The following is a 26,698-nucleotide window of genomic DNA, read 5'->3' on the forward strand; positions in this document are numbered from 1 at the left end:
TTTTTTACAGTCTATGAGCGGAACATGAGGATTGGTCACGTGGTTTCATACTGTCCAATAAAATAGACGAGTTGATTTTGCGCGTTCTCGGCCCAGAGCTGCCTGCTGGGAATCACGTGGTTTTACCCGGTCCAATCAAATGGGCGAATCCAGTTTGCGCGTTCTTGCTGAGCGCGGGGAGGACAGAAGCGGGTAGTAGCGCTCTCGTGTTACCGTCACATCCACAATATCAGGAAAATCCTACATTTCTACAAAAATGTCAGAAGAGAAACCAAAGGTACATGCATGTCTCTGTGTTCTGAGCTCCAGTAACATGGAGAGGAATATTTTGGTTTGATTATAATGCATGAATGTAGATTGTCTGTGTCCTGCACTTTATATGTGCTTAGAAGGGAAACAAAGAGGTTTTCAACAAAGATTTTGCGCATTTTCCTCATGTGGCCATTTAACTCAGCCATCCATCCAATTATATGGACAACCATAACATTTCTTGTCGCTAACAATCAAACCGGCAGTGTTTCGCTTCATTTCAGCATCAACAAGATGTTCAGATTGGCTTTCTTTCATGGCGGATAGTTGATTCAACTTTGCGCCAAACGCAGTTGCACTAAAAGGGTAACACCGTCTGAATTATGGCGCAGTTGTTCAGGTTGCAGCTCTTTTTCAGTGGTGTTTGTACTAATACAGATATTATAAACTCAAATCTTGCTCTTTATAGCGTTATTAACCCCTCAACGCGTGTTATTCCGTATTTCAGGAACATCTAATGTTTAATACAGCGGCTGCATGTGATGGACAATGTGGCTTTAGCGCAAATTACTCTTCTGATGTGTGTGTGTGCAGACCCTTCGTTGTGAATAAAACACCACCACCCTGCATGTTTATTAATCTCTCTTTAATCTGTATATTTTGCTCTGCATATTTAATTTCAGGAGGGCGTGAAGACTGAAAATGACCACATCAATTTGAAAGTGGCAGGGCAGGATGGATCTGTGGTCCAGTTCAAAATCAAAAGGCACACCCCCCTCAGCAAACTGATGAAGGCATACTGCGAAAGACAGGTGAGACACCAGCTTGAGCTCCAGTGACTCTGAGTTCTGCACTCGTGAAGCATTGTATGTATGTCTGGTGTTACGTTGATGAGCAGGACTATAACTTGGATTTTTTTTTTTCAGGGTTTATCCATAAGGCAAATACGGTTCAGGTTTGATGGTCAGCCAATCAATGAGACAGACACACCTGCACAGGTTTGTCCTTTTATAGTTGCATTTATTGTTATAGTTGTGAGCGGCTAAAGTTGTATTCATTGACTTCAAATCTCTTTTATGATGCAAAATCTGTAAAACAAGTTTAATCAATTTGTACAATAAACCAAACATTTAAGATGTTTTTGTCATAGAAAGTGTATTTGAAAACCTAGACCTCAGTCACAAATAAGCTCTGTTATTAGGCCTCGGATTAAAATGTTTTCGTGTCATGTGAATTTTCAGCTGGAAATGGAAGATGAAGACACTATCGATGTATTCCAGCAGCAGACGGGAGGAACGTGCTAAAGATGGAGCACATGTGGATGATTTTTTTTTTTGTGCTCTTCACTTCCACCGCAGTTCAGGGCTGAAATGGAAAAGGTTTTGGAAATCTAATGTTTAAATTAATAGGTTTTTCTCTCTCTCTCTCTTTTTTAATCATCCAAAGACCTCATTTACATTTTTGCAATGTTCTCCCTGAACCAAATTGGAAATGAGTTACTAATGTTATCCCCCCCACCTTTAGAGTTTAATGTATGCCTATTATATACGTTTTTGTAATATGTACGTATGTTGCGCCTCCCCCATCTATTTTTATATACAAGGAGGGAAGTTTTGTGAAAGGATGTTTGTGACTATTTTGTATGGTCTCAGATTTTCTTTAATCGCAGTAAACTACTTTAAGACTCCCTTTTTATGGACAATTTCAAATGTCGACATTGCAGCATTGTGTTTGACACCTCAGGTTTGATAAAGCTAGATTGTGGATCGTATTCCAGTAGACATTTTTTAATTTTAAAAGCTTTGGTGTGTATGTCTTTAAAAGTTTGATGTCTGCTAAGTTTGGATTTCATGATATACAAATGAAGTGTTCCCCTTGTTTTTATTGTCATACTTTGCCCTTTACAAATGCATCATTGTAACATCCCTCTCATTTAGCCTTTCTGGCATATCAAGAGTATTAAACACTATCCTGGTGAAATAGCAGCTCCACAGTCAACTCAACATGTGTGAGAATTGTAATGGGAATGGCAGTGGTGTTCGGGAGAGCAGAGGATCCTGTGTTGGCCATTTACTACTGTATATAATAAATCTAGTTTGATACTGATCTGTGTCTTGTTGTTCTGGCTGTATAGTGAAAATAAAATGGGTTGCCACTAGATGGAGTAACTGCAAAAAGATTGAATGCAGTTCTAGAATAGTTTGTAAAACTGGCTTGTCAGAGTTCTGATAATGCTTGAATATCTCTAAAGGAGTCAAGCATATCAACATGTGCGGAAGATTTTCTTAAAATGTTAAGGTTCCATTTGTTAACATCAGGAAACTACAAACTAACATTGAAAAATACTTCTAAAGCATTTAGTAATTCATTTTAATTCAACATTTATTGATACATAATTAAAATAAGTTATTTAACAGTTTATATTATTTAAAGGACCTAGGCTAACATGCACTAACTATTTAACTGGTGTTTTTATTGAAAAGTTGTTCACCCAAAAATAAAAATTCTGTCATTAATTACTCACCCTCATGTCGTTTCAAACCCGTAAGACTCGTTCATCTTCGGAGCACAAATTAAGATCTTTTTCTGTTCCGCCATCGGCAGCCTACGTAACTACAACTTTCAAGTCCCAGAAAGGTAGTTGATACATTTAATCCATGTGACTCCAGTGGTTTAACCTCAGTTACCACACATCAACAGAATGCCTTGGTGTTCTCGTGAACAAGCATTGAAGATGATCATTTTGTAAATAAAGTAGTGAATTATGTTTTTTGCGCAAACAATCATAAAATGTAGATTAAACCACTGGAGTCACATGGATTACTTTTATGTCTTCACTGGCTTGAAATTGGTAGTTGCATAGGCTGTGTCAATGGAGGGACAGAAAGCTTTCAGTCAGATTGCATTAAAAAAAAGATCTTAATTTGTGTTCTGAAGATAAACGAAAGTCTTATGGGTTTGAAACGACATGAGGGTGAGTAATTAATGACAGAATTTTTATTTTTGGGTGAACTAACCCCTTAATGTTCACAAAGATCATTAAAGGGGTGGTATAATGCCCTTTTCACAATATGTAAAATAAGTATTTGATGTACCCTGAGTGTGTATGTGAACTTTTAGCTCAAAATACCCCCCAGATATTTTTTAGCATGTTAAAATTGTCACTTTTTGAGGGTGAGTAAAAACGCACTCTTTTTGTGTCTGTCCCTTTAAATGCAAATGACCTGCTGCTCCCAGAACAGGGGGTGGAGCTACAACAGCTAGTGTCCTTTTACCTTTTTTTCTATTTTAATTTTTATTGAAAGTATAAAGATTTACAGACAAACATGGCTGCATAAAATTAGTCTCTTCAGAATAGGATACAGAGAAAATATAGCCAGAGCAGAGGGAGCAGCTCTTAATACAAACAGGCAATATATATGTAGTCTTAGTAACAAAAATAAGCATAATTTATCAAGGAAAAATAAATATTCAAATAAACAAATTCAGATAGATAAATGGTAAGAAATTATAATATAAGGGGATCATTCAGTCTTTGTTCTGCTGCTACCTCAGTTTGGAACTGTTTGAGGGTTTCATATATTTTTTGTGCTTTAGGACCTTTCAGAGTTTTTAAGGATTTTATATACAGTTTAAATTCATTTTAAAAAACAACAAATTTGGGACATTGGCAACAAATCTTCTAGTCATTGATTAGCATTCATCATGATAATCTATAAATCGCAGCGGGGTTTATGTAAATTTTAGGGTTGGTGATGTCACTAATCAAGAGGAATGTCGTGTAGTCCCTACCAGGCATTTGTTGTAGTCCTTAAAAAGCCATTCCTGTAAAAGCAAATATCTTCCTTTGCTTTGATCTTCGTAACTTTGCAGATGTTGTTTATGCTCAAACAGCAACATTTCACACTAACTTAAGTTAGAAAAGTGAAATCATACTTTACCACCCCTTTAAAAACAACATTAATACAGGGCTGCCTTAATAAAAAATAAATAAAAAGAGTGAACTTCCACATGCTAGTGTAATTCTTGAAATCTTGTTATCCACCCCAACACTTTAAAACAGTTTTCAGCACTTTTGTTGTCATGTTATCTGTCCGATGTCTTCCGACTTTCTGAAGTCTTCAGATTGTGCTTGAGAAAACTGCTCTGAGAAACTACATAGAAAATGAGTTTTACTGAGGCTAAATTACAGTTTTGTATCAGTCTTATATATGTTTGGCTAAGGAACAGCCCAGAATAAATAGATCTATATAAAGAGATCTTTATGTCCTCATATGAATCTCTAAAAATCAGAGCCCGGAAGCATGATAATGAAACAAGTGAGATATAACTGGTTGAGTTACAGACTGTCATTTTCAGCCCTCGAGGTGAAAGTGTTTACATTACGGATATCAGATATGAATTTGTTTAAGCATTGATACCTGACTGAGAAATAAGGAAGATTGATAACACTGTTAAGGAAATAAGATAAGAGGGATTATTTCCATCAGCATGTTTTTCTCCCCCTTTGTGAAAAACAAAATGGCAGCTTTGCATGGCCTGATTTTAGAATTCAGCAATTCAATAATTTTACAAGCACACAATTAACATGGTTCAGCTGTGAACTAAAAAAGCATTATTTGTATTTCAATTTGCACTCATCTTCTGGATTGCACTTTAATACCAAAGCTCATTTGTTTATTGGTATCAGTGTGTTTACTTTCGGTCTGTGTGGGGATTCAAACAGAGAAGCCCCACTGTGCTAATGAGTGAGTTCACAGTATGCTGCAAAATACCTCCCTCGTACACTGTAACACATTTTGCAACAGAGAGATCAGAGAGCAGGAGCAGAGAAGTGTGTTTATCCCAAGCGTTTAACTTGAAGCACTCAGTAATCCCCTCTAAAGGCAGATGAATTACCTCCTGACCTGCCCGTACATGTGGAGAGTCAATGAGGGTACAAAGGGACATTTACCATCCCAAACATTCAGTGGGAATGTCGTGGTTTGGAAACATCCTGCATCTCTTTTATTGAAAGATTTCACAAACATTGTAAAGCGAAGATTTTTCATAATAATCCCTACTCAAAATTTTTCCATCTTCATTGTGTCTCCGCAATCCCATGTTGACATTTTTGCCTACATGATTGTTTCTCAATCCCACTCTTGATCCACAACATGACGGCTAACAGTAATGGTGATGGATAAAATGACTATTTGGGTTACAATGAAGTACACAAAGTCACTTTCATTCCTGGTCTGTTGTAGCAGTATGACAGTGAAATCCCTACACCATACAAAATTTGTTTGTAGATTTTTAGCTAGCTGGAGACTAATTGTTCCATTCTTATTCCAAATCAAACGCTTGCTTCAAAATATTTTTTCTTCTTTGCTCTTAAAGGGATAGTGAAAATTCTCTCATCATTTACTCACCCTTACGCCATCCCTGATGTACATGACTTTCTTTCTTCAGATAAACACAAATTAAGATTTTTAAGAAAATAATGAATCTGTGAGTCCATATAATGCAAGTGAATGGCTGCCGCTCAGTTGACGCTTTGAAAAACCAAACACAGCGATCGTGACGGAAATCCATACGACCCCAGTGGATGAATCAATGTCTTCTGAATTGAAATGATAGGTGTGTGAGAGAAAAAATACTAATATTTTAAACTCTTTTAACTATAAACAATCACTTCCGGCCAACTGGGTGTGTTCACAAGTTTAGCTTGACATAAATGTAAGTGCGTTGTAAAGTCAACGCGAGAAGTAACGCGGAAGAACGGAGGATCGAGCAAGCTTCACAACGCACTTACGTAGACCGGAAGCAATAATTTATAGTTCAAATAGTACTTTTCTTACACACACCTATCATTTTGCTTCAGAAGACAATGGGTCATCCACTGGGGTCATATGGATTAACGTTACGATCACCAATTCACCATGTGTGGTTTTTCATGCGTCAACCGAGCAGCACCCATTCAATGACATTATATGGACTCTAAAAATTTTATTAATGTTTATCTGAAGAAAGAGTCAAATACCGATATAGAATGAGGGTAAGTAAACAATACGAGAATTTACATTTCTGGGTGAACTGTCCCTTTAAATGTGACAAGGTCAGTCCCTGTTGTATCTAATTCCTTGGATTTGAGATCAGAGTTCAAATTCACATATTCTGAGGTCTTTCAGTCTTCGTGCTGTCTGCTGGCTTCTGACAAAGGACATGTGATGAACCGCATTAGATAAAAGTTGTCTTCAATGGCAGCAGGTGAAGGGCTGCAAACCTCTTACAGCCCACATCAAGGCCTAATAGGATATTGACTCACATTAAAGGGCTGAAGAGCGTGTTGGAAAATGCAACGGCATTCTCTATCCCTTCATCTGAATGATGGTGTTATTTGATATGTGCAGGTGTTTGTTACACTTATAAAGATTAAAACTTTAATGATACATGCTGGTCTTGTGCAAAGCATCAGCTAGCGTAAACAGAATTCTCGCAATGGATTCGAATCGAATGTTGCTTGAACTTTTCTCTATTCACACATTATTGACTGTACTGATGGATATGATTACAGGGTTGTCACTGTCCGGGTCTCTAAAGGAATGCCCTCACCAGCACCGTCCCCCAGAGTCTCTGGTGCTGCTGCTGTAAATTGAAGAGTAACCTCATGGTGTGATCTCACAGGGGAATGCTGCTGTGTGAGCTGATGAGCGGTTGGATGGTCTGATTAAAGGATCCCGCCGCTCTGATGTTTCTCTCGTGTCAGGTAGACAACCATCAGTCTGGACACAGACATAAACACGCTGACCTTATTTCAGCTATTGTGTCATGCATTCAGCAAGACATTTGAGACAAGACAAGTGTGAGAAAACCGCAGTGTATGTGGATGTCCTTTGCGCAAGACTGAAACTAACTAGAATAACTGCGTTTTTATTGAGTTTAAAAGCTAATTCGTTTTTTAATGTCTTTAAAACATTTTCTTGGATGAGCCCTGGGTGAGAACAGTGAGGCAATTACAGATTCAAGAAATGCATTAGTGGGAATGTCTTGTGAACGAATAAGCTTAAAGTAATAGGCATACACATTTCATATTTTTTTTATGATTTAATGATTTAACGGTGCAGTCGTTAAAAGTATCAATGGCTCTTATTTGTTGCGTAGAAAAAATTTGATTGTGATTGATAATGATTACATTTTTTTTCCCAAAATAACATTACGTATTAATAATGATTTTATAAAGACATTACTCTAAAGTCCACTCCCTTTAGTTGTCGGTATTGTTTTTGAATTCCTTTCTAAATAAGTCTCTTATGCTCAGCAATGATTAAAAACAGTAATTTGTGAAATTTTTCTATTTAAAAAGTGGCATGAACGCACTTTTTGCATACTATTTTATGAGTAGCCTACTGTGAATTTGGACATACTTTTGTCACATACTGTTTTTCACCTATAAAGTAGGGAAGTATGCGATTTCAGATGCAGCCATAGAGATGCAGAATCCTTGCATTGTTGACCCGCTGCAGTCACACGATTAGCCGCTGCTGTAAACAGAAGAGCGATTGGCCAATAATTTGCTTTCAAAATAAGTTGAGCAGTTTGTATTTTGCCACCATTGGAGCATAGCCTAATTACAAGTAGCCTAACACCTAACAAGCTTATCCTGCTACAGTTTCATACCAGAACTACTAAAGGAATCAAATGCGCTTAGCCTACCTCACCTAAACAATCCTCTCTCTCATGTCATCATGGGCTACATTGGAAAGTCTGATTCATTCTAGTGAATCGGTTCATTCAGACGGTTCATGTGAACGAACAGATTCACAACAATTATTCACTCTCTGGCTGCATCCGAAATCACATAGGCGAAAAACAGGAGGCCTATGTTACAAAAGAAGCATGTCTAAATTCACAGTACTTGTAAAAGAGTAGGTAAAAAGTACCTGGATGACCTACTTCTTCCGCCGAGATGTGTACAATGCATACAATGGACACTTTAATATCCCATGAGGCCGCGGGAGAGGATTTATGAATGGCAGGGAAGCTAACGGACGCTGGTAGGTCACATGATAATGACAATGTGGAATGTACGTCCAGATTACATTAATTCTACACTATATAGATTCTTATACTATAACATACTGTTTTAGTGGTTGTGAAGTACCGGTAATTACTTATTTAAGTACCTAATCAAGAGAGTATGCGATTTCAGAGGCAGCCTCTGACAAAACACTTCGGCTGTCTCCCAATTCAAAGGTTGCATCCTTCGAAGGACTTGGACGGGCTCGGAAGTTATATATAAAGTTTTTTTTTATTTTTACATTTGTATCATTAGATATTTGAGCAAGCTGAAACCCAATGCTTAAAGTTATGTTTAAAACTGGGCAATTTCTCTCAAAAAATCATTTAGTCTGTGGCGCACAATAAATTCTGGGGTAAACAAGGCCGCAAAGGATCCATCTTTTGTATTCTTAATTTCACTGGAAATGAAGGACGCATTTGAAGGAGCCTTGCATTGGAACGTAGCATTCAGGTGCCATGCCATGCCGTACCAGGCTCAAGTGGAAATATAACTGGAACCGTTCCTTGCCATTCTTAGAACCGTTTGGTCCGATGGTGGAAAAGCAGCTTTCTTCTGTGTCTATACAGTCTCAGACCTAATTCAGCATTATGCAACCCTTCATTATATACATGTATCATTCCAGTGATTATTCCTGTGATACCAGCCAATCATTTCCCCCATGCGCTTCATGTTCTGCCCAAAACACCTCAGGGCTTTGATAGAGCATCACAGAGCTGCTGGTGGTTATCAGCTACTGTAACTCTTTGGCTTCCATGCGCTGGGGGGCCCTTGAGATGTGAAGAGCCGTGGGATCAGGGAAACGGTGATAAAGTGTTTCCTGAGTGGAGCGCATTATCTGCCCTGCTGGCTCTGACACAGAGAGCTGGAGGAGTTATCAGATGGCCTCAGTCTGTGTCTCAGCCTCTAGATCAGGCAGGCTGGCCGAGCCTGGGCACTGAAGTGGCAGATAGCATCTATGGCATAACTGCAGTCCATGCTATGAGTATGTAGAGGCCTTGAAATGTCCTAACGTAGGTTGGTGTCTGAATGGATTTGGATCTTTGATTTTTCAGTGCCAAAGTAAATTTTGTGTGAAGATGTAAAACTTTTGATTCATTAGCCGCTATAGGTAAAAAACTAAAAGAGTAACATAGTGCAATAAATGGTAAAACTATTTGCCCTATACTTACCCATCTTTATCTCTCCTAAGGCTTTGGGCCATATAGCTGATAGTTTGTGATTGTTCATGGATCTTTGGATCAGATGACACTTAAGCTCAGAATAACAAAATAACTGATCACACAATGAAGCCATCTGACAGAGATTTTGCATATATGATACATTTATCCCTCCATCTGTATACTGAATACTATGGGAATATGCACGTTATAGACAAAGGACACACATTGTGCCAAAAAAAAATACTTTTAGTTAAAGGACTAAGTGACTAAACTTTTGTAAAGTCTAATGTCATCATGTGTTCTCATTTTAAGTAATAGTTAAATAACTCTGCTTTGTACCCCTTAGCTGTTCTGAAATCACTGTAAACCTTGACTTTTTGTGGATTAATGAACAACATCTGCCTGCAAACAACATCTACTTTGACCTTTCTATAATTTTGAAATATAAAAAAAGTTTGCTTCATGTTGTACATATTGTCACGTTTAAAAGATGCTGTTTTCTGCACTGCAAAGGCAAAACAAAACACTTCCTTGGGCTCGAATTGATATACGGTAAAACTGATGCCATCCTGGTAACACTTTATTTCGATAGTCCACTTTAGACATTCTACTAACTATAAGTAAATTTGCAGCTACATGTCAACTAACTTTCATTAGAGTACTAGTAGACTGATATATGGTAAAACAGTTGCCATCCTTACTGTTTATATACAAGTGCTGAGGAAGCCTCTGGAGCTGAAGTTCAGATATGGTAATAGGAGTTTTGTTTCCCATCCATCCATCCATCCATCCATCCATCCATCCATCCATCCATCCATCCATCCATCCATCCATCCATCCATCCATCCATCCATCCATCCATCCATCCATCCATCCATCCATCGGTACAAAGAATATCATGCATATGAATATAAATGTTTCTCTGCTGTCCTCAGATCTGCTGTGTCTCATGACATCATCATGTAGTGATGGGGTCAGGCTCGGGTAGTTGCGTGTGGAGCTCCTGAGGTCAGGTGGTCAGTTGGAGGGTTAATGAGTAGGTGAGATGCAGTGATTGAGGCAGAGAGCTGTGAGGGAGCATGTCCCTCAGTAATGACTGGGGCTGCTTCCCTTCCTGATTACAGGCTTACTGCAAGTGTCAATGTAGCCGCCCAACTATTAGCTGCCCTTTTACAATGTATTAGAGTGAAATATCACAGCCAGCTGACCTCACACAGCCCTCAGGCTGAACAATAAACACAGATGTTAGCTTTTAATAGTTTTGTCACCGCAAAGAAAAATGTATTGTGGAGGACTTGTGACTAACAGGTAACAAAAATATATTCTAAGAATATTTTGCTAAAGTTCCCATCAAGTTATAAAAATGGTATGATTGAAATTTTGTCTTTGTCTTTTTGTCCAGTCTCCAGTTTTTTATGCAAACCTTAAGGAACATTCCATTTTATAATTTTGCAATAATTGTGGGAACATTTCAGAAGAATTTTATATATATACTTGATATAACTTGATGGCAACATTTTTTTTGTTAGCTTGTCACAAGTCCTTCCCCATATATGTTTCTTTGCATAATCGCTGTAAAAGCATAATGTATATATATATATAAAAAACATTAGATTAACGTACAACTAATGTTTCATAATTTTTTTTAAATATAAATATAAATGTTTTAGTGCTTATGTTTTGAGAACATTATTAAATAAATACCATAACATTGAAAGAACACTATATGTTAACGTTACTGGAAGAACGTTTGTCCCTAACTTTGAGAGAACCTTGCCAGAGCGCTACCAAAAGTTCTGAGAATGTTCCCTGACCCTGTTAGCTGGGAGGGGTCTTGAACTTTGGTTGGCAAAAAGTTCTTTACTAGCATGCATATTACTAGGATATTGGGTGTTTATTAGTAATTATAAAGCACATAATGCCTTATTCTGCATGACTATATTCTACATCCCTTAATCCTACCTAATACCTACATTTAAGAACTACCTTACTCAATATTAATAAGCAGAAATTAGAAGTTTATTGAGGAAAAAAAAGAATTGGACCCTAATCCCTAAGTGTGACTTTCTTTTTTCTTTTTTAGAATGTGTGTGTCAATGCCAAAAATGTTGACTGATTTCTATCACATTTCCCACATCTTATGACACATTTTAATCAGGTATGGGAATGTAACAGTCCAATCTGTAAAATAAGAATAAAGTTTATATTGTGGATGTCACAGATGTAGGTTATTTCCCTCCAACGGGAACTTCACATGCAAACAGTAGCTGTCATTTCTCTCATGCACTGATCGGATATTCACCTGCCCAAACACGCCAGGATTCTTCCTCAAGCTGATAATGAAACAAAAACAGAAACGTAAGAGCCGCTACTTCCATAGAAAAGGAGAAATGAGCTTCAATACTGCTGCTTTTTTATAGTCTCTTATGTTTTTAGTCTCCTGTCAGGAAGAATTTAGGGTTTAACTGCTGTGACTAAACACTATTTGACATCTGGTTACATGGCAGAGTTGCATCCATTATGCTGGATTTAACTGAAATTATCTTTGGCATCGCTGCACAAAATCAGTGAGGATTTTGAGAAGAGAGAGTAGATAAATGGAGATAAATGTCGACCTTGAAAGATCATTTCCCCTTGTATTGTAGTTTCTGTTTTAATCTCCTTTAAACTTAGTTAATTTTAACACAACCAAACATTTGACAATGTCTTCGATATCTTGCAGTTTTGTTTTATGTAATATTTTGTCATTCCAACCACTGGCTCTCCTCTTGTTTCTTCAAAGTGTAATCTATGTTTTTTTTCTTCACACCTTCAGAATCCATGACAGATTTTCAGATAAGCTGGAGCAGCTTTGATGAAGGAAATTGAAGACAAAATATGTGAAAACCACAGAGTGTGTTCTTATTATTGTCTCAATGCTTTGATGTAAAAAAAAAAAAAAAAAAAAAAGTTTTATTGTTTTATCGTCAAAATTAAATCGTTTGAATTAATTGAAAGGTTGAAATGCATGGTGAACATTATTGTATTAAATTAATTTAAGACTTAATTAGTTAAATACACTCTGATGAGTATATTTTAGAGAAAAAAAATATTTGACACTGTCACATTAAACATTAATAATTATAATATATGTCCTTAGACAGTGGCTGCATCCGAAATCGCATACTTCTCTCCGGCGAGATTCTGAAGTGTGCATAGGATGGACACTTACTATCCCACGAGGCCACGGGAGAGGATTTGTGAATGCAGTGAAGCGACACAACTGACGCTGGTAGGTCACATGATAATGACAACATGGCAAATGTATAGAACTTACTTTTATATACTGTCTATGACTTTTTTAGGGCTCGCAAAGTAGGCTAAATTATTCAGCTTTATGACACATTATTCCTGACAAAAGAATCACCATAGAATGGCAATAAATGAATAAAGGTTCCAATGTTATTGTGACAGTCTAACTTCATGTATTAGGCCTACATTAAATATGATAAACCCTTTGTCAATGTCAGTGTTTTTATGATACTGCTGACATGTTAATACATCTCTTATATCAAAAGATGGTTGGTAGATTTAAAGTAGTCCGAGAGTTATAAATGAAGGATCATGTAAAAAATGATTGAGTTTAAGTAGTACATGTTATTTTACAGTTCTGACTCACAAAATATCCCTTTCTTGCTTCAGGCAAAATTACACAACTCCACTTTTACTCACACACAGTGATATGAACATTACATAGGAGTCCCAGTGCTGCTGAACTGTACACCAGCACTATTGCACCATTAATCAACCATAATTAACGATGACCAGAACTGTATTTGTCAAATTAAAAAAGTTACGTTTTTTTTTCTTGTAAACATTTGTATTATGTTGTTTCCCCTCCAGCCAGTCACATGGGGTGTTGTTCAAGGCATGGGTTGATGGGTTGAGATTCAGGTGAGGAAACGATTGATTGAAGGGATATTTCCTTGACAAAGAGTCCTCGGGGTATAGTGCTCATCACGCCGATCGAAAAGCGCCGTGCAGTTTAGAACAAGAGCAACCTGACACACACATGTACAACAGTGGGGAATTCCTCATGAACCTTTAAGACACGAGACAAGAGCTGGAAAAAGCCTCCCTCTCCTGTGTGCTTCATTCGCCCCACCTTTCTCTCTCTTTTTAACGTCAACCCCCTCCTTTCTACAGCTGACTTATTCTCATTTAAATGTCTGCGGGGTAAAACACCTCTCCCTGCTCGTAACTCACAGGTGGAGTTTACACTCCCCTTCACAACACACTGACATGTACAGCAAAGCAGAGCGACCTCAGCCGGACACCGTTTAAGGAGGACGTTCTTCACAGTTATGGAGTTTTGATAGACTCACAAGAAAAGTTTGGATTTTTTTAAATGTACTTTGTGAGAAAAGTGCACTTTGTTTGGTCATATATTCACTGTAAAGCTTATTAAGATTAAAATAGGACATCAGGGGACCGCAGCATCTACAAGAGGAAATGAGATGCCAGTTTAATTAGGAGTGACACCTGGATATCTTCTCATCCTCAACATTGATTTGTTGTGTTTTAAGCTCTGTGAGCCGTGCGGATGTAAGGATGGTCTTTGGGCTTCAGTCTGGCCGTGTGTGAATGGAGCTGAGCGAGTGGAGAGCCTGATGTCGGAGCTGCTGCTGCTGGCCTGTGCGCTCCTCTCCTGGATCATCACCTGCCAGTCTGGACCATGGAGACCATGCACAGGTCAGACCTACTCGCCGATTTCACATTTGCAGCTATAAACAGACACATTTTAGCAGCATTCTATGGAAGAATAATCAGCGGGAATCATTTAAAATAAGCTTTTTTTAATCAGATTTTATTTGGGAAAAAGTGCAGTCTCAGTCACAACTTGTCCTAGTTGTTAAAGCCACTATTTGAGTCATGTTATCCTTAGTAATTATTGCAGACTTTCTACAGAATTGCCATTGGATTATGGGCTTTATGTTCAGTAAACCATTTCGGAAAAAATAATTAAAGGCAGATGTTCGTGATCATTCAGAAGAATGCAAAATGTCAATCAATTGTAATTGTTACATTACTATATTGTCAGAAGTCAGCCTGTTTTTGGTTTATTTACTCGGTTCAGGATAAGCCGCTCTGAATATCTCGGTTTCCAGGGGATGTAGGTGCGTAAGAAGACACAGATTAGATGTGGTTGCCAGGTGCTGATGTAAACCACTCTATGAAAACCTCTGGTGTTGCACAGTGGTTTCATCTGAAAGACGTCATGCACCATAGAGTGACAATTAGGGAGCGATTCTATGTATATCTGCTCACTGTTTGTAGCAACTGTTGCTTGAATTAAATTTCTTCAGAAAACTTGTTAGTGACACTCTGTGAAAATGGGACATTTATACTACTGTTCATCACTGTCTTGCATGCTTTTATTTGAATAAACTCTTTGAGAACAAAAAGGGGCTTGTAATGGAACAGGTATATATTTAGTATCCCACTGGGCAAACTAAGTCTGCTAACATGTAGATGCAGATCTATTAACGGATCTATTTATATTTAAATAGAATTATGATGTAATTTTATCCCACTGAATATGCTGAAGAATAATAAATGGCAAAGATTTTGACAGCTTTTCGCACAATCTGACTTAAGCTGTGATCCTGTTTATCCTAAAAATTCTTCAAGTGGAACATCATGCAGAATTTTAATTAATATAGAAATAAGAGTTATGAGAGTCATATACCTATATACATATGTTTTCTAATGAAGCATTACAGGCCCACTGAATCTCAGGTGTTGTCTACCAGAACACTGTATATATATATATGAATTGGAGATATTTTGTTTGCTCTCCAAAATGTGTCTTTTGCTTGGCTGAAGCTTTGAAATATGATCCATAAAGTGTTCTTCACTCTAACCATTTCCCTCTTTGATGCACTGAAGTGGGTCAAAACAAAACAAGAACACTTGCCCTTTGAATGTTTCATTTATAGCATTGCATGACTATTTAATACTATGAATATATATATATTTTAAAAAATTAAAATGTAAAAAAATATTTCTATTGCACTAATATTCCTGTGCAAAGCTGGTTTTCAGCATCATTGCAGTCTTCAGTGTCACATGATCCTGCAGAAATCATTATAATATGCTGATTTGCTGCTCAAGAAACATTTCTTATTATTGTCAATGTTGAAAACAGTTGTGCTGTTTAATAATTTTGTGGAAACATGATACCTTTTTGTTCATGATTCTTTGATGAAGTAACAGTTCAAAAGAACAGCATTTATTTGAAAATAGAAATCTTTTGTAACATTATAAATTTGTTCACTGTGACTTTTATTCAGTGCATTAAAGGATGCATTAAAAAGGCAAGCAAGGAAAGCGCTATCAAAATGCCTCATTCATTCATTTATTAAATTGATTAAAAAAATCTATCTTTAAAGTAATTTAGTGAGCCCACTACGGCAATTATTTGCCGGCAATTTTTTTTTTGAACGGCAGAGTATATGTGGTACCTTAATTTATCTTTTATGTGACTTATTCATTTAGTTGTTTCGTATAATTTGTCATCAAAGTGTCATAAAAGTCACATTTTTACTATCTTAATATATTAATATATACAATATTCATGGCTTTGTCTTAAAATTCAGTTACGTATACCGGTAGTGCTTTTTTATTTTCAATTTTTTACTTTAGGGCTGATCAGGATAGGATTACTGAAGTCTTCATTTGTCATAAAGCCATTATTATCTGGCTCTCACTAGAATATCAACTGATATAATATAATAAAATATATAATATTAGAACAATTGTCTCAAATTGTATAGTTGTATTGTCTGTAGTCTCTCTACATTCTCTTTCTTCTCACATGATTAAATAATTTCAGCTCAAAACATAATTCCTTACATATCAAGCAAACAGCATAAAACATCCACGTTTATGATGAATTTATGTGAATTTCTTTTACAGATCTGTTACATCTGGACTTGCTGTCTCGGGTGCTTCCTGGGACCGGCACGGCGCAAGACGGGATACATATAGTCCAGTCCAGAGGTTCTCGAGGATTCCAGTTTTCTGGATCTCCACAGCTGTTCAGATTCCCTGCATCTCAGCTCTTCGTTAATTGTAACTTCTTTCCCGCCGAGTTCTCCATCGTTGTCACACTGAAAATCCCACAAATTACTCCTGAGGTGAGAACAAAAAAGATTAAGATATTGTTTTCATATTGTTTGAAAACATCAAAGATTCTTCAGAAGCCTTTTCCTTTAGAATATGTTTTAAATGTCTGAATAATGATAGCGATCACTGTTTACTCTTTGATGTGCAGAAGAGCGAATACATCTTCACACTATTGGACGGAGACTCAGATGAGCTGCTCCTCGGCCTGCGACTTTCCCAAAACAATCTTCACTTCCTGCAGAAGGGCCATGGTCCCAAGAAACGCACCACTTTCAAGGCAGTAGGACTGGATGATAACCGTTGGCACACTGTGGTCTTGGCAGTGACGGGACACTACACAATTCTCACTGTAGACTGTGGCAGACCCCTCGAGCTGTAAGACTCTTTGGGAATACTGTAGATGTCAGGTTGTATCATTTTAAATGATATATGATCCAAAATTGGCAATGATATCTGTGTTTATGTGTTGAAATATCATTTAGTTGCATAAACTTATAAATGATTCTGATTTGTTTCAAAAAGAGTGCTTGAAAGCCCCTTCCCCGATGATCTCGATACAACTGGCTCCACATTCTTCATTGCTAGCAGAAGGAGATGGAATGGCTTATTTTCTGTACGTATCTCTTTTCAAAGCTTTTTATTATTTTATTAAGATTTTAAATATATTTAGAAGTCTAAATGTAATGGTTCATTCCACTGTTTGTTTTTTTTGACAGGGTTTGATTCGGCAGCTAGTTCTGTTACCGGGTTCAGATGCTACCTCACGAATATGTCCCTCATCTGAGCCCCGGCTGTCTGCACTCTCTGTTCCCCAGGCTCTCTTACACCTGCCAATCAAACCATCATCCACTGACCTTCCCCTTCACCCTTATGGTGAGACTGCTAAAACATCAACACTACTATCATCGGCTGCATGTCAATATGCATACTAATCGCTAAAAGTATATACTTCGCGGGTGATGTAAAATGACATATTTTGAGTATGTAGAAAGAAGGGACACACTATCATATGTCATGTATGGTTTGCTTTTGCATGTAAGCGGTAGCATCTCCATAAATTCATTCACAAGTCTTTGCTCAGTAACTTGAAGATGACTAACGACTAAATGTAAGCTAATCTTGAAGAGGTGCTGGTAGTAAAGTTGGTTGATAATGTCCACTATGTACTATCTTGAAGTCCTACAGGAATGCGGTGTGTTTTAGCTGTAAACACAGGTCTGTGATTGTATGGGGATGTGAGTAACTCTATCTCGCAGGTCTGTTACTGATCCGCTGACATTGACTGACAGCCTTGTGCTTTGAGTTTCTCTCTGGCTCAGATGAAGTGCTGGTGTTTGAAAGCAGGGTGTAGTTGTGCAGAGATCACTGTTATACTGCATACTGTGGGCCTGTTGAGAGACATGTCACAGGGCAGTGAGAGGCCATGTTTGCTTTATTTCCCCATATGTAGTCTACAGGCTGGAATATCTATCTATCTATCTATCTATCTATCTATCTATCTATCTATCTATCTATCTATCTATCTATCTATCTATCTATCTATCTATCTATCTATCTATCTATCTATCTATCTATCTAAAACGAGGGAGCTGAAGAGATGACGGTGAGATCAGATCTAAAGAAAACAGATCTAAAGAAGATCTAGAGAATCATCTGTTTTATTAAATAAACATAAACGAGAACCAGTAAACCCACGGAACAGCCATCTACAACTTACAGCAAACAACGACTGACAAAAACTAGGGAAACACAAGGGCTATACACAGGGGATAATAAACTATCAAAACACACCTGGGAACAATAAGACTAATCTGCAGGGAAGACTACAAAAGACTACATACAGTACATGGCACTAGAAACGGGAAGTACAACAAAAGTCCTGACAAGACATAGGGAACATATAGTGTAGTGTAACAACCACCTTACTAGGCCTATTATTTATTGGATATTAAAACTATAAAATATATGTGTGTTTTTTGTTGTTGTTGTTGTTGTTGAATGATTACAGGTTATATATTGCAATCATATAATATAAAACTAACTAATAGGCTAATTCTTCTAAAAATGACATGCAATAAATGGTGAAAACTAAGCTCCCTATCATCCATCTGTGGAAGGTGATAATATATTTGTCATCGACATGATTTATTCAGATGAAATAATTTCTTAAACTGAAAATCTCTGTTTATTTTGCACAGAGGCAGAGGTTCGAGTGACTGCGGGTGAGAGTCCTCCCTGTGGACACTCTGAGGAGGGACAGCTGTGGTTCAGCACACTGAAGAAAGGACTGTTTCTCTGTGATGGCATGATGTGGCTCACTATGCTGCAAGGTGATTTTATAACAGTAATTTGCAACTGCAGTTTGTAGCAGTATATATAGTATGAAATAAGTCTTTATGATTTAGAGAGTCAGACTTGTACCCGAAGGTTGCGGGTTCGATTCTCAATACAGGAAATTACTGAGGTTCCTTTGAGCAAGGCACCTAACCCCCAATCGCTCCCTGGGTGCCGGAGTGAATGGTTGTCCACTGGTTTGCAGTGTGTGTGTGTGTGTGTGTGCGTGTGTGTGTGTGTGTGTGTGTGTGCGTGTGTGTGTGTGTGTGTGTGTTCACCATACTCTCCTAAGGTGTGTGCACTAACTTGGATGGGTTGAATGCAGAAGACAAATTCCGAGTCATGTCACTTTCACTTTTCACTGTATGGTATCTGACTATCACATTGCATCTCTGCAGTGAAAGAGAAGCTGGATTACGTGGAGGATCACCAGGATTTATTCACCAGTTCTGAGACATTTGACATCGAAGTTTTCCACATCCCTTCTGTAGGGCTTTTCATTGCGACCGCCAACCGTGATTCCAACCTCGGTTCAGGAATATACAAATGGACAGATGGGAAGTTTGAACGATATCAAAACATCAGCACGTACGACGCACAAGCATGGCAATACTTCACAGTGGGCAAAAAGGTGTGTGTGGACTTTATGCTACCGACAGAATGTGATCCCAGCTAACAAAAATATGTTCTGAGAACTATTAGCTAACATTCCCATTTAGTTATGTAATGTTAGTTATGTTAGTTAATGTTTTTGGTTATAAAAATTATTAATTTATAATTCTTCAAACATTATAGGTTATATATATTATGTTTCTTTATTATGTTTCATGTTCTCTGAACATTCTGAAACAAGTAGTAACATTTAAATAATTAAACGAAAAGTTAGATGAACAATTTATAATTAAGGTTTTTATGTTAACATTTTGAGAACATTATTAAATAGCAGATCAATTTGAATGAACACTTTATTAACGTTACTGGAAGAATATTTGTTCATAACTTTGAAAGAACCTTGCAAGAGCATTCTGAGAATGTTCCCTTTTAACTGGGTTATTGCTTTTATACAACAGTCAAATAAGCAAATATTGAGTAACTTGCATTTAAAAAAATAATATTGCTGGACCGGTTACTTTATCTATTTTTGCTCCGCCAACAAAAATAGTCCCAAATGAATTCACAGCATAATCAACCGTCCTCAAACAACATATTAGTGTTCTGGATGAATAAGTGTTTTTGCACGAGTCGGTTAAGTAAATGATTCAATGACTCATTGTGTGTTTTAATTGTTTCAGTAAATGATAAAAAAAACACACACTAATACACAGTCTGACAGTATATCTGAAACAAACATACACAAGAGGAGTGATAAAAACAGATAAATAAAATTTGAGGACTGAAACGAACTGTTGTATAAATGAAAAGCTGTGATATTGATTGAGCTGTCAATTGGACTATAGCACTATCAAAAGATGGAGCGGCGTACTGAACGTCTGTTTGCTCTGAGTGGGGTGCATCCCCAGCTGTTCTTTACACATTAGAGTGATTTTTGATGTGGTTTTGAAGTAGGAGAAGGGGTGGAGACCTGGCTCTCAAGTTTTAATGTTGTAAATCACATGTGCATAATAACAGAAATTAATTTTGTCTGATGCTTTATCCAAAATTTACAGCAGACACCTCCTGCTTCTCTTCACCGTAACTTACTGCATAATTACAGTCAAGAGTTGGAAAAGCCGTATGGGACTCTGTTCATACCTGCAGTGCAATTAACCATATGTTTTTCTTCTTGAAAGTCTAAGATATTACATTTAAAGTGAAATAGAGGGAGGAAGCCTTTGTAATTGCACCAAGTGACCAGTTATTAAAAGATAAATCAATGCACCGTTAAACTGAAGTTTTGAGGTAGAGGCAATTCATTAAAATACTCCCATCAGCACAGCCCTTTTCCTCAGTCTTTGAAATCCAGCCTGGATAATTAAAGGCATGTGGAGTTGCTGAAACTACCGAAAATTATGAAGTGCAAAACTCATTACAATTTAATTTTGTTTTTCATCACAGTACCCTTTAATTAACTGAAGTGTCATGATTTCTCACCACCATTTTCCTGTAACAGAAGTTCCTGGTTGTTGCTAACTGCAGAAGTAAGGATGCAGGGGACCAGGAGCAGTCGGTCATATATAAATGGAGCTCAAGGAAGCTGAAATTCATTCACTATCAGACTCTGAACACACACAGCGCACGTGACTGGGAGGCTTTCAACATTCGAGACGAAACTTTCCTCGCCGTGGCCAATCATAGGCAAGGTAATGTTTATCAGAACAGCTCAATGCATGTCTGTCATCTCATGTGGCACTGTTGTTGTCCTGTGTAACTCCACAGCTTTTGTCTGATTAACAATAACGGGAGGAAGTTCATTTATGCGATTTCTAAAAGAAGGTTAAAATTGAATTCCATACAAATCTCATACAAATCTATGGTCTTTGAGGCACACAATCTGAACAAAAAGACCACCAAGGAAATCTTTTTAAGGCTAAAAGGTCTCCTTGTTTGTGGTTCACTTTGATTCTGCATTACATTTATATATGCTTATGAGTGTGTGTTCATCCGTTCGTGTGAAGTTCTTACGTGTGCCCCTGGCATTGATCGAAGCGGAAACACAAGCATAAAAGTAACCTTTCATAGCACTTTATAACCATACAGGCCCCATCTATACACCTGCATCTGTTGGAATACATCCAAACTGAGCCATGCCAGTCCATGTGGATTTCTTACAGCGGGCTATATGACTGAATAATTGTTTTAAGGTTTTATTTATGTTTTTTTTTTTTGTTCAAAGGGGAGAGAAACCATAATATTGACAGTGTAATCTACAAGTGGAACCCAGTTACCCAGTTTTTTGAGGTCAATCAGACAATCCCGACCGCTGGTGCTTATGATTGGGAGTTTTTCACCATCGGCCCATATTACTTCCTCGTAGTCGCAAATACTTTCAATGGAAGATCAACAGTCATTGATTCTACAATCTATATCTGGCTGGGAGGGATGTTTCAGCCTTATCAGTCCATTACAGTGAGTGAAATTATGTTATTGTATCTTCTCTCATCATGATCATGATCACAATAGAAAAAAAGGGCACATACTTTACACATTCACAAACCTTTTCCTGATTGACATTCGCTTCCGTTCAAAAGTTTGGTGTCGGTAAGATTTTTTATGTTTTTGAAAGAAATATATTTTTTATTACATTTTATGCTGCTCAACTGCTTTAAACACACACACACACACACACACACACACACACACACACACACACACACACACACACACACACACACACACACACACACACACACACACACACACACACACACACACACACACACACACACACACAAGCTTTCATTTCTATCCTTGTGAGGACATTCCATAGGCGTAATGGTTTTTATACTGTACAAACTGTATATTCTATCCCCTTACACTGCCCCTATCCCTAAACCTACCCATCACAGGAGACATTCTGCATTTTTACATTTTCAAAAATATATAATTTAGTATGTTTATTAACCCATTCCCCTCATGGGGACCGCTGGCTGGTCCCCACAATGGAGGTGATCTCAGGTTTTACTATCCTTGTGGGGACATTATGGTTCCCACAATGTAATGTATACCAAGTACACACACACACACACACACACACACACACACACACACACACACACACACACACACACACACACACACACATATATATAAAGTATATTATATTAGTATATTTATATACAAATCTTGAGCAGCAAATCAGCAGATTAGAATGATTTCTGAATGATCATGTGCCACTGAAGACTGGAGTAATGATGCTAAAAATTCTGCTTTGCCATCACATAAATAAATTACATTTTCATATAACATATTAAAATAGAAAAAGGTTCATCATTTAAATTGCAATAATATCTCACATTATATTAAGTTTTTGATCAAATAAATGCAGCCTTGGTGAGAGACTTATTTTTATTTTTTATTTTTTAAATCTATTGTCCCCAAACTTTTGAATGATAGTGTGTAGTGTATGTGTGGGACAATGATTAGGATGGCTACAAAGAATTCTGGGGTTTGCCATTTAATTCTCTCATTGTCCTTTCAGACATTTGGGGCAATAGACTGGGAGATGTTCCAGATTGAAAACAGGGTGTTCCTGGCTGTTGCCAACAGTCAGATGCTAACGGAAGAAGGCAAGATTCAGTACTCCATCAACTCCACCATCTATGAGCTCAGCATTGCATCTCAGACCTTCATCAAGTTTCAGGATATTGAAACAAACAGGTGAATTGTGAACTGGCCTTCATAAGAAAGAAAAAAACCCTCTTTACTTTCTAGCTGTCACATTTTTATTCAAGGGACACTTTGTTGTCTGGATCTTTCAGTGCTTTGGACTGGGAGTATTTTACTGTGGGAGATGACAAGTTCCTGGTGGTCGCCAACTCCTATGATGGAAGCTCATACTCTCTTAACAGTGTTATATACAGGTACAGCTCTCATCCAGTATACATTAAAATAACGTGCAAATACCCCACCTTGTTGGCAAAGGCTATTTACAGTAACTTCGCCCACCGTTGTGTGATCGAGACACTCAAAATGACAAAAGTCATCCCGTTGATAACAGGAGCAATGATGTGGAGAGTAAGATGTGTGGCGTCGGCTCATTATCAGTAAGGGTTAGTGTGTTTTTAATTAATATAATCATATGCACTGAATATGTTGTTATTGTTGCATACTGTTTTATTGTACAGTATACTATACACGGAGGTGCAAATATCTGCCACTATTTGCGCTTAGTATGAATAGCAGCATCTAACACTTAGTGCAAAGAAATTAGGTTTTGCTGTTGCCTTAAAAAGGGAAGACATCAAATGAAGCTGAGAAAAATTACAACTTTCATTTAATTGTCACTTCCATTCACCCACGGAACATAAAAGAAGATCACCAATGTTTTCAACTGTGGGTCTGCAGACCCCATTAAGATGCCAGGAGTCATAGACATTTCTTAAAAGACATTAAAATATGCCAGATATTATTCTCAAAGTCTTTAATTTGTACTATAGTTTCATTATAATTTTTTTTTTCAAAAGAAACAACCTCTTATATCATCTTTGGTTGATTTGGATGATTCTACAGAGAATAAACTAATGCAAATGTCTTTCTGTCAGACATGGTTAAAGATGCAAAGGCAAAGGTTTCCTAAACAGATAGTCCTGCTGCACCATACAGCCAGATTGCAATTCTGTTTGTTACCACTCGTGTGCCTGAAATTACACATTACACAAAGGGGCGGTATAATGCCCCTTTTTACAAGTATGTGTATGTGAAGTTTTAGCTCAAAATACCCCACAGATAATTTTTTATAGCATGTTAAAATTGTCCCTTTTTGGGGGTGAGGGTGAGCAAAAACTGGGGAAGTTGCGATAGTCTTTTCTTTCCTACTGTGGCACATATCAAAAGGCTTGTTCGATCGCACAGACCGATCAGTGTATGACATCATCAGGTGTTAAAGGAACACTCCGAATTTTTGGGACTTTAGCCTATTCACCTTATCCCCCAGAGTTAGATAAGTCCATACGTACCTTTTTCATCTCCGTGCGTGCTATAAGTCTGTTTGACGCACCCACCGCTAGCCTAGCTTAGGACAAAGACTGGATGTAAATGGTTGCAGCTAGCATACTAATCCAAATAAGTGACAAAATAACGCAAACATTTTCCTATTTACATGTTGTGATTTGTATGGACTTATTTAACTCTGGGGGATAAGGTGAATAGGCTAAAGTCCCAAAAAGTCAGAGTGTTCCTTTAATGCTTCTCATTTACTTTGAATGGGTGACATAATGCATTGTCGAACTGAATTGTGGGTTCTGTTGCGTCGCGTCACTGGCTTGCAGCGTCACGTCACTCTGCTTGCAGCAGAAATTGAAAATGTTTCAACTTTTCAAGCACCGACGCAGGCGTTAGCCAATCAGATCGCCTTATGCAAATACCATATCATAGATGCTAGCCAATTGCGTTCATGCAACACTGTAATGTAATGTGATTGGCTGTTGTCACTATGACGGTTGCATCAGCACCAAGCTTCAGACACACTCTCCGTCAGACGTTGACGCCGACGACCCGTGTGAATCTAACGTAAAGTGAAATGGGTTATCGAACAAGAAAAAATGTAGGGCGGGGCTTGATTTTGTCCATCAGGAATTAATTGGATGGTTGTGGTTTGCTGTGATGTCTCGTGAGTGACAGGTTGTCACACCTTCGCGCCAGTACATCATCAGAGAGGAGAAGATACTAGTATAAGTAGTAAATTCTGCAATATTATATGAAAAAACAGAATCGTCATAAGAGTAAATTGATGATCGGACAATCGGATGCATTCTTGAAAATGTTTTAATAACTTCATAAATGTGTATTTTGCAGGTGGCAGGGTTATGAGGGCTTTGTGCCTGTGCACAGGCTCCGCACCAATGGCTGCAGAGACTGGGAATTTTTTAACACAACCGATGGCTCCTACCTCATCTACTCCAGTGCTAGAGCTGCTCTCTCTAAAGTCCTTAAATTAAGGACCATATAGTGACACTGGACATATGGACTGTATATGGGACAGATTTGCTGGGAGGGAGACTAGTTGACCGAAACAAAAACTCAAATCGATATTGATATTGAAAATGAGATATTCTTCTACATAAAGGTTATACAAAACTTGTATCCAAAATCGAAATCCACTTAATGAAATGCCTTGAAACCCGCTGAAGGATGAATCTCCACACTAACACTCAAATCAGCCCACTGACCTCCTGAACGACAACAGCACAACAAGATGTTCCCAACATGCAAAATAACATATTTCTGAAGACACAAACCTGCACTTACTTGCACCGAGTTCATCCACATGCTTTGTTGATTAAAATGTAATTATGTCCTGTGGTTATGCATCAAATACTCTGCACATGAGAAGGCAGCTAACTATTCTACTACCACAATATGAACGACTGGAAAAATAGCTTTTATCTGCCATCAAAGACACTATTTAACTGTACTGTACTGTTTGTAAGCTACTGTACTGATTTACACTGTTTTATTAGAAGGCCTTTACATGAAATTGAAGTATGTTCAAGTATATGCAATTAATAAATAAAATCTACATAATATTTATAATAGATAAATAATAATGAAAAATACACAGATTATTTTCTTTTTATATTACAACTATAACTTATTTTAGAACTTAATTGTGACCATCTTATGACCAATGTTTTATCTGTTTTGATTCTCTGTCATAATTATAAACCAGCGGTGCCATATAAGCTATTATATTGATATATTAGTGGCTATTGATTATTAGTCATTTACTGTTGTTCCAGCACAGCATAATTTTGGTTGAATTAAACATTTTTTATTTAAATTTTAGTATGTTTTTCTCCTTTTGAGTTTGTTATGAACTGCAGGCCATATTTATCTTGTCTTGGAAGCAAAGGCTGAAGGGGTTGGTTGTCAAATCAAAATAATTGGTCTTGTGCTACAATACAGTGATGCGTTGTTGGTGTAGTTTATAGACTACATGTGTTTATTTATTGTGTTATTGGATATTTCTGAGTGGAAAGTCTTTATGTTTAAATCTACAATAATGTTAAGGGGATGACACAAATTTCACTCAATACATTGAATTACACAAATATGGAGAGGCTTCTCA

The 26,698-nt window shown here is 37.4% G+C and overlaps 2 protein-coding genes and 1 long non-coding RNA gene across 5 annotated transcripts; 2 read left to right on the forward strand and 1 right to left on the reverse strand.

Annotated features, from left to right (window-relative positions):
* Positions 1 to 29: 29 nt before the first annotated feature.
* sumo3b (small ubiquitin like modifier 3b) lies at positions 30 to 2,355 on the forward strand. Its single transcript, XM_079619009.1, has 4 exons — positions 30 to 277; positions 933 to 1,061; positions 1,176 to 1,247; positions 1,491 to 2,355. Exons 1-4 carry the CDS (start codon positions 257 to 259, stop codon positions 1,551 to 1,553), a joined length of 285 nt encoding a protein of 94 aa, XP_079475135.1. The 5' UTR covers positions 30 to 256; the 3' UTR covers positions 1,554 to 2,355.
* Positions 2,356 to 5,260: 2,905 nt separating this feature from the next.
* Positions 5,261 to 7,985, reverse strand: LOC307002295. Its single transcript, XR_013798459.1, has 3 exons — positions 7,950 to 7,985; positions 7,679 to 7,772; positions 5,261 to 7,013 (listed from the first exon to the last, which is right to left on the reverse strand). It is a non-coding gene; the product is annotated as an uncharacterized lncRNA (long non-coding RNA).
* A 60-nt stretch (positions 7,986 to 8,045) lies between these two features.
* tspearb (thrombospondin-type laminin G domain and EAR repeats b) lies at positions 8,046 to 26,130 on the forward strand. 3 transcript variants are annotated; one of them, XM_079618902.1, is made up of 15 exons: positions 8,088 to 8,285; positions 12,287 to 12,364; positions 12,611 to 12,742; positions 14,037 to 14,202; positions 16,429 to 16,649; positions 16,787 to 17,013; positions 17,161 to 17,251; positions 17,355 to 17,511; positions 18,837 to 18,968; positions 19,371 to 19,603; positions 21,083 to 21,272; positions 21,806 to 22,038; positions 23,111 to 23,289; positions 23,391 to 23,492; positions 25,426 to 26,130. In XM_079618902.1, the coding sequence occupies exons 3-15, from the start codon at positions 12,671 to 12,673 to the stop codon at positions 25,577 to 25,579; spliced, it is 2,157 nt and encodes a 718-aa protein (XP_079475028.1). In that variant the 5' UTR covers positions 8,088 to 8,285; positions 12,287 to 12,364; positions 12,611 to 12,670; the 3' UTR covers positions 25,580 to 26,130. The 3 variants fall into 3 exon arrangements, with proteins under 3 accessions (XP_079475027.1, XP_079475028.1, XP_079475029.1); XM_079618901.1 differs by lacking the exon at positions 12,287 to 12,364 and having other exon boundaries at positions 8,046 to 8,285; XM_079618903.1 differs by lacking the exon at positions 12,287 to 12,364 and having other exon boundaries at positions 8,183 to 8,285; positions 19,464 to 19,603; positions 25,426 to 25,728.
* Positions 26,131 to 26,698: the final 568 nt, after the last annotated feature.

The sequence above is a fragment of the Phoxinus phoxinus genome (assembly GCF_949152265.1).
Source record: "Phoxinus phoxinus genome assembly, chromosome: 7".
Lineage (NCBI taxonomy): Eukaryota > Metazoa > Chordata > Actinopteri > Cypriniformes > Leuciscidae > Phoxinus > Phoxinus phoxinus.

Excerpts from the sequence above, each read along its gene's own strand:
- tspearb (XM_079618901.1), top strand. The coding sequence starts at position 12,671 with ATGGACACTTACTATCCCACGAGGCCACGGGAGAGGATTTGTGAATGC. Across the intron at positions 12,743-14,036 it reads AAGCGACACAACTGACGCTG|CTCTGTGAGCCGTGCGGATG; the intron begins GTAGGTCACATG and ends TTGTGTTTTAAG. Across the intron at positions 22,039-23,110 it reads AGCCTTATCAGTCCATTACA|ACATTTGGGGCAATAGACTG; the intron begins GTGAGTGAAATT and ends TTGTCCTTTCAG.
- sumo3b (XM_079619009.1), top strand. The coding sequence starts at position 257 with ATGTCAGAAGAGAAACCAAAG. Across the intron at positions 278-932 it reads TGTCAGAAGAGAAACCAAAG|GAGGGCGTGAAGACTGAAAA; the intron begins GTACATGCATGT and ends ATTTAATTTCAG. Across the intron at positions 1,062-1,175 it reads AGGCATACTGCGAAAGACAG|GGTTTATCCATAAGGCAAAT; the intron begins GTGAGACACCAG and ends TTTTTTTTTCAG.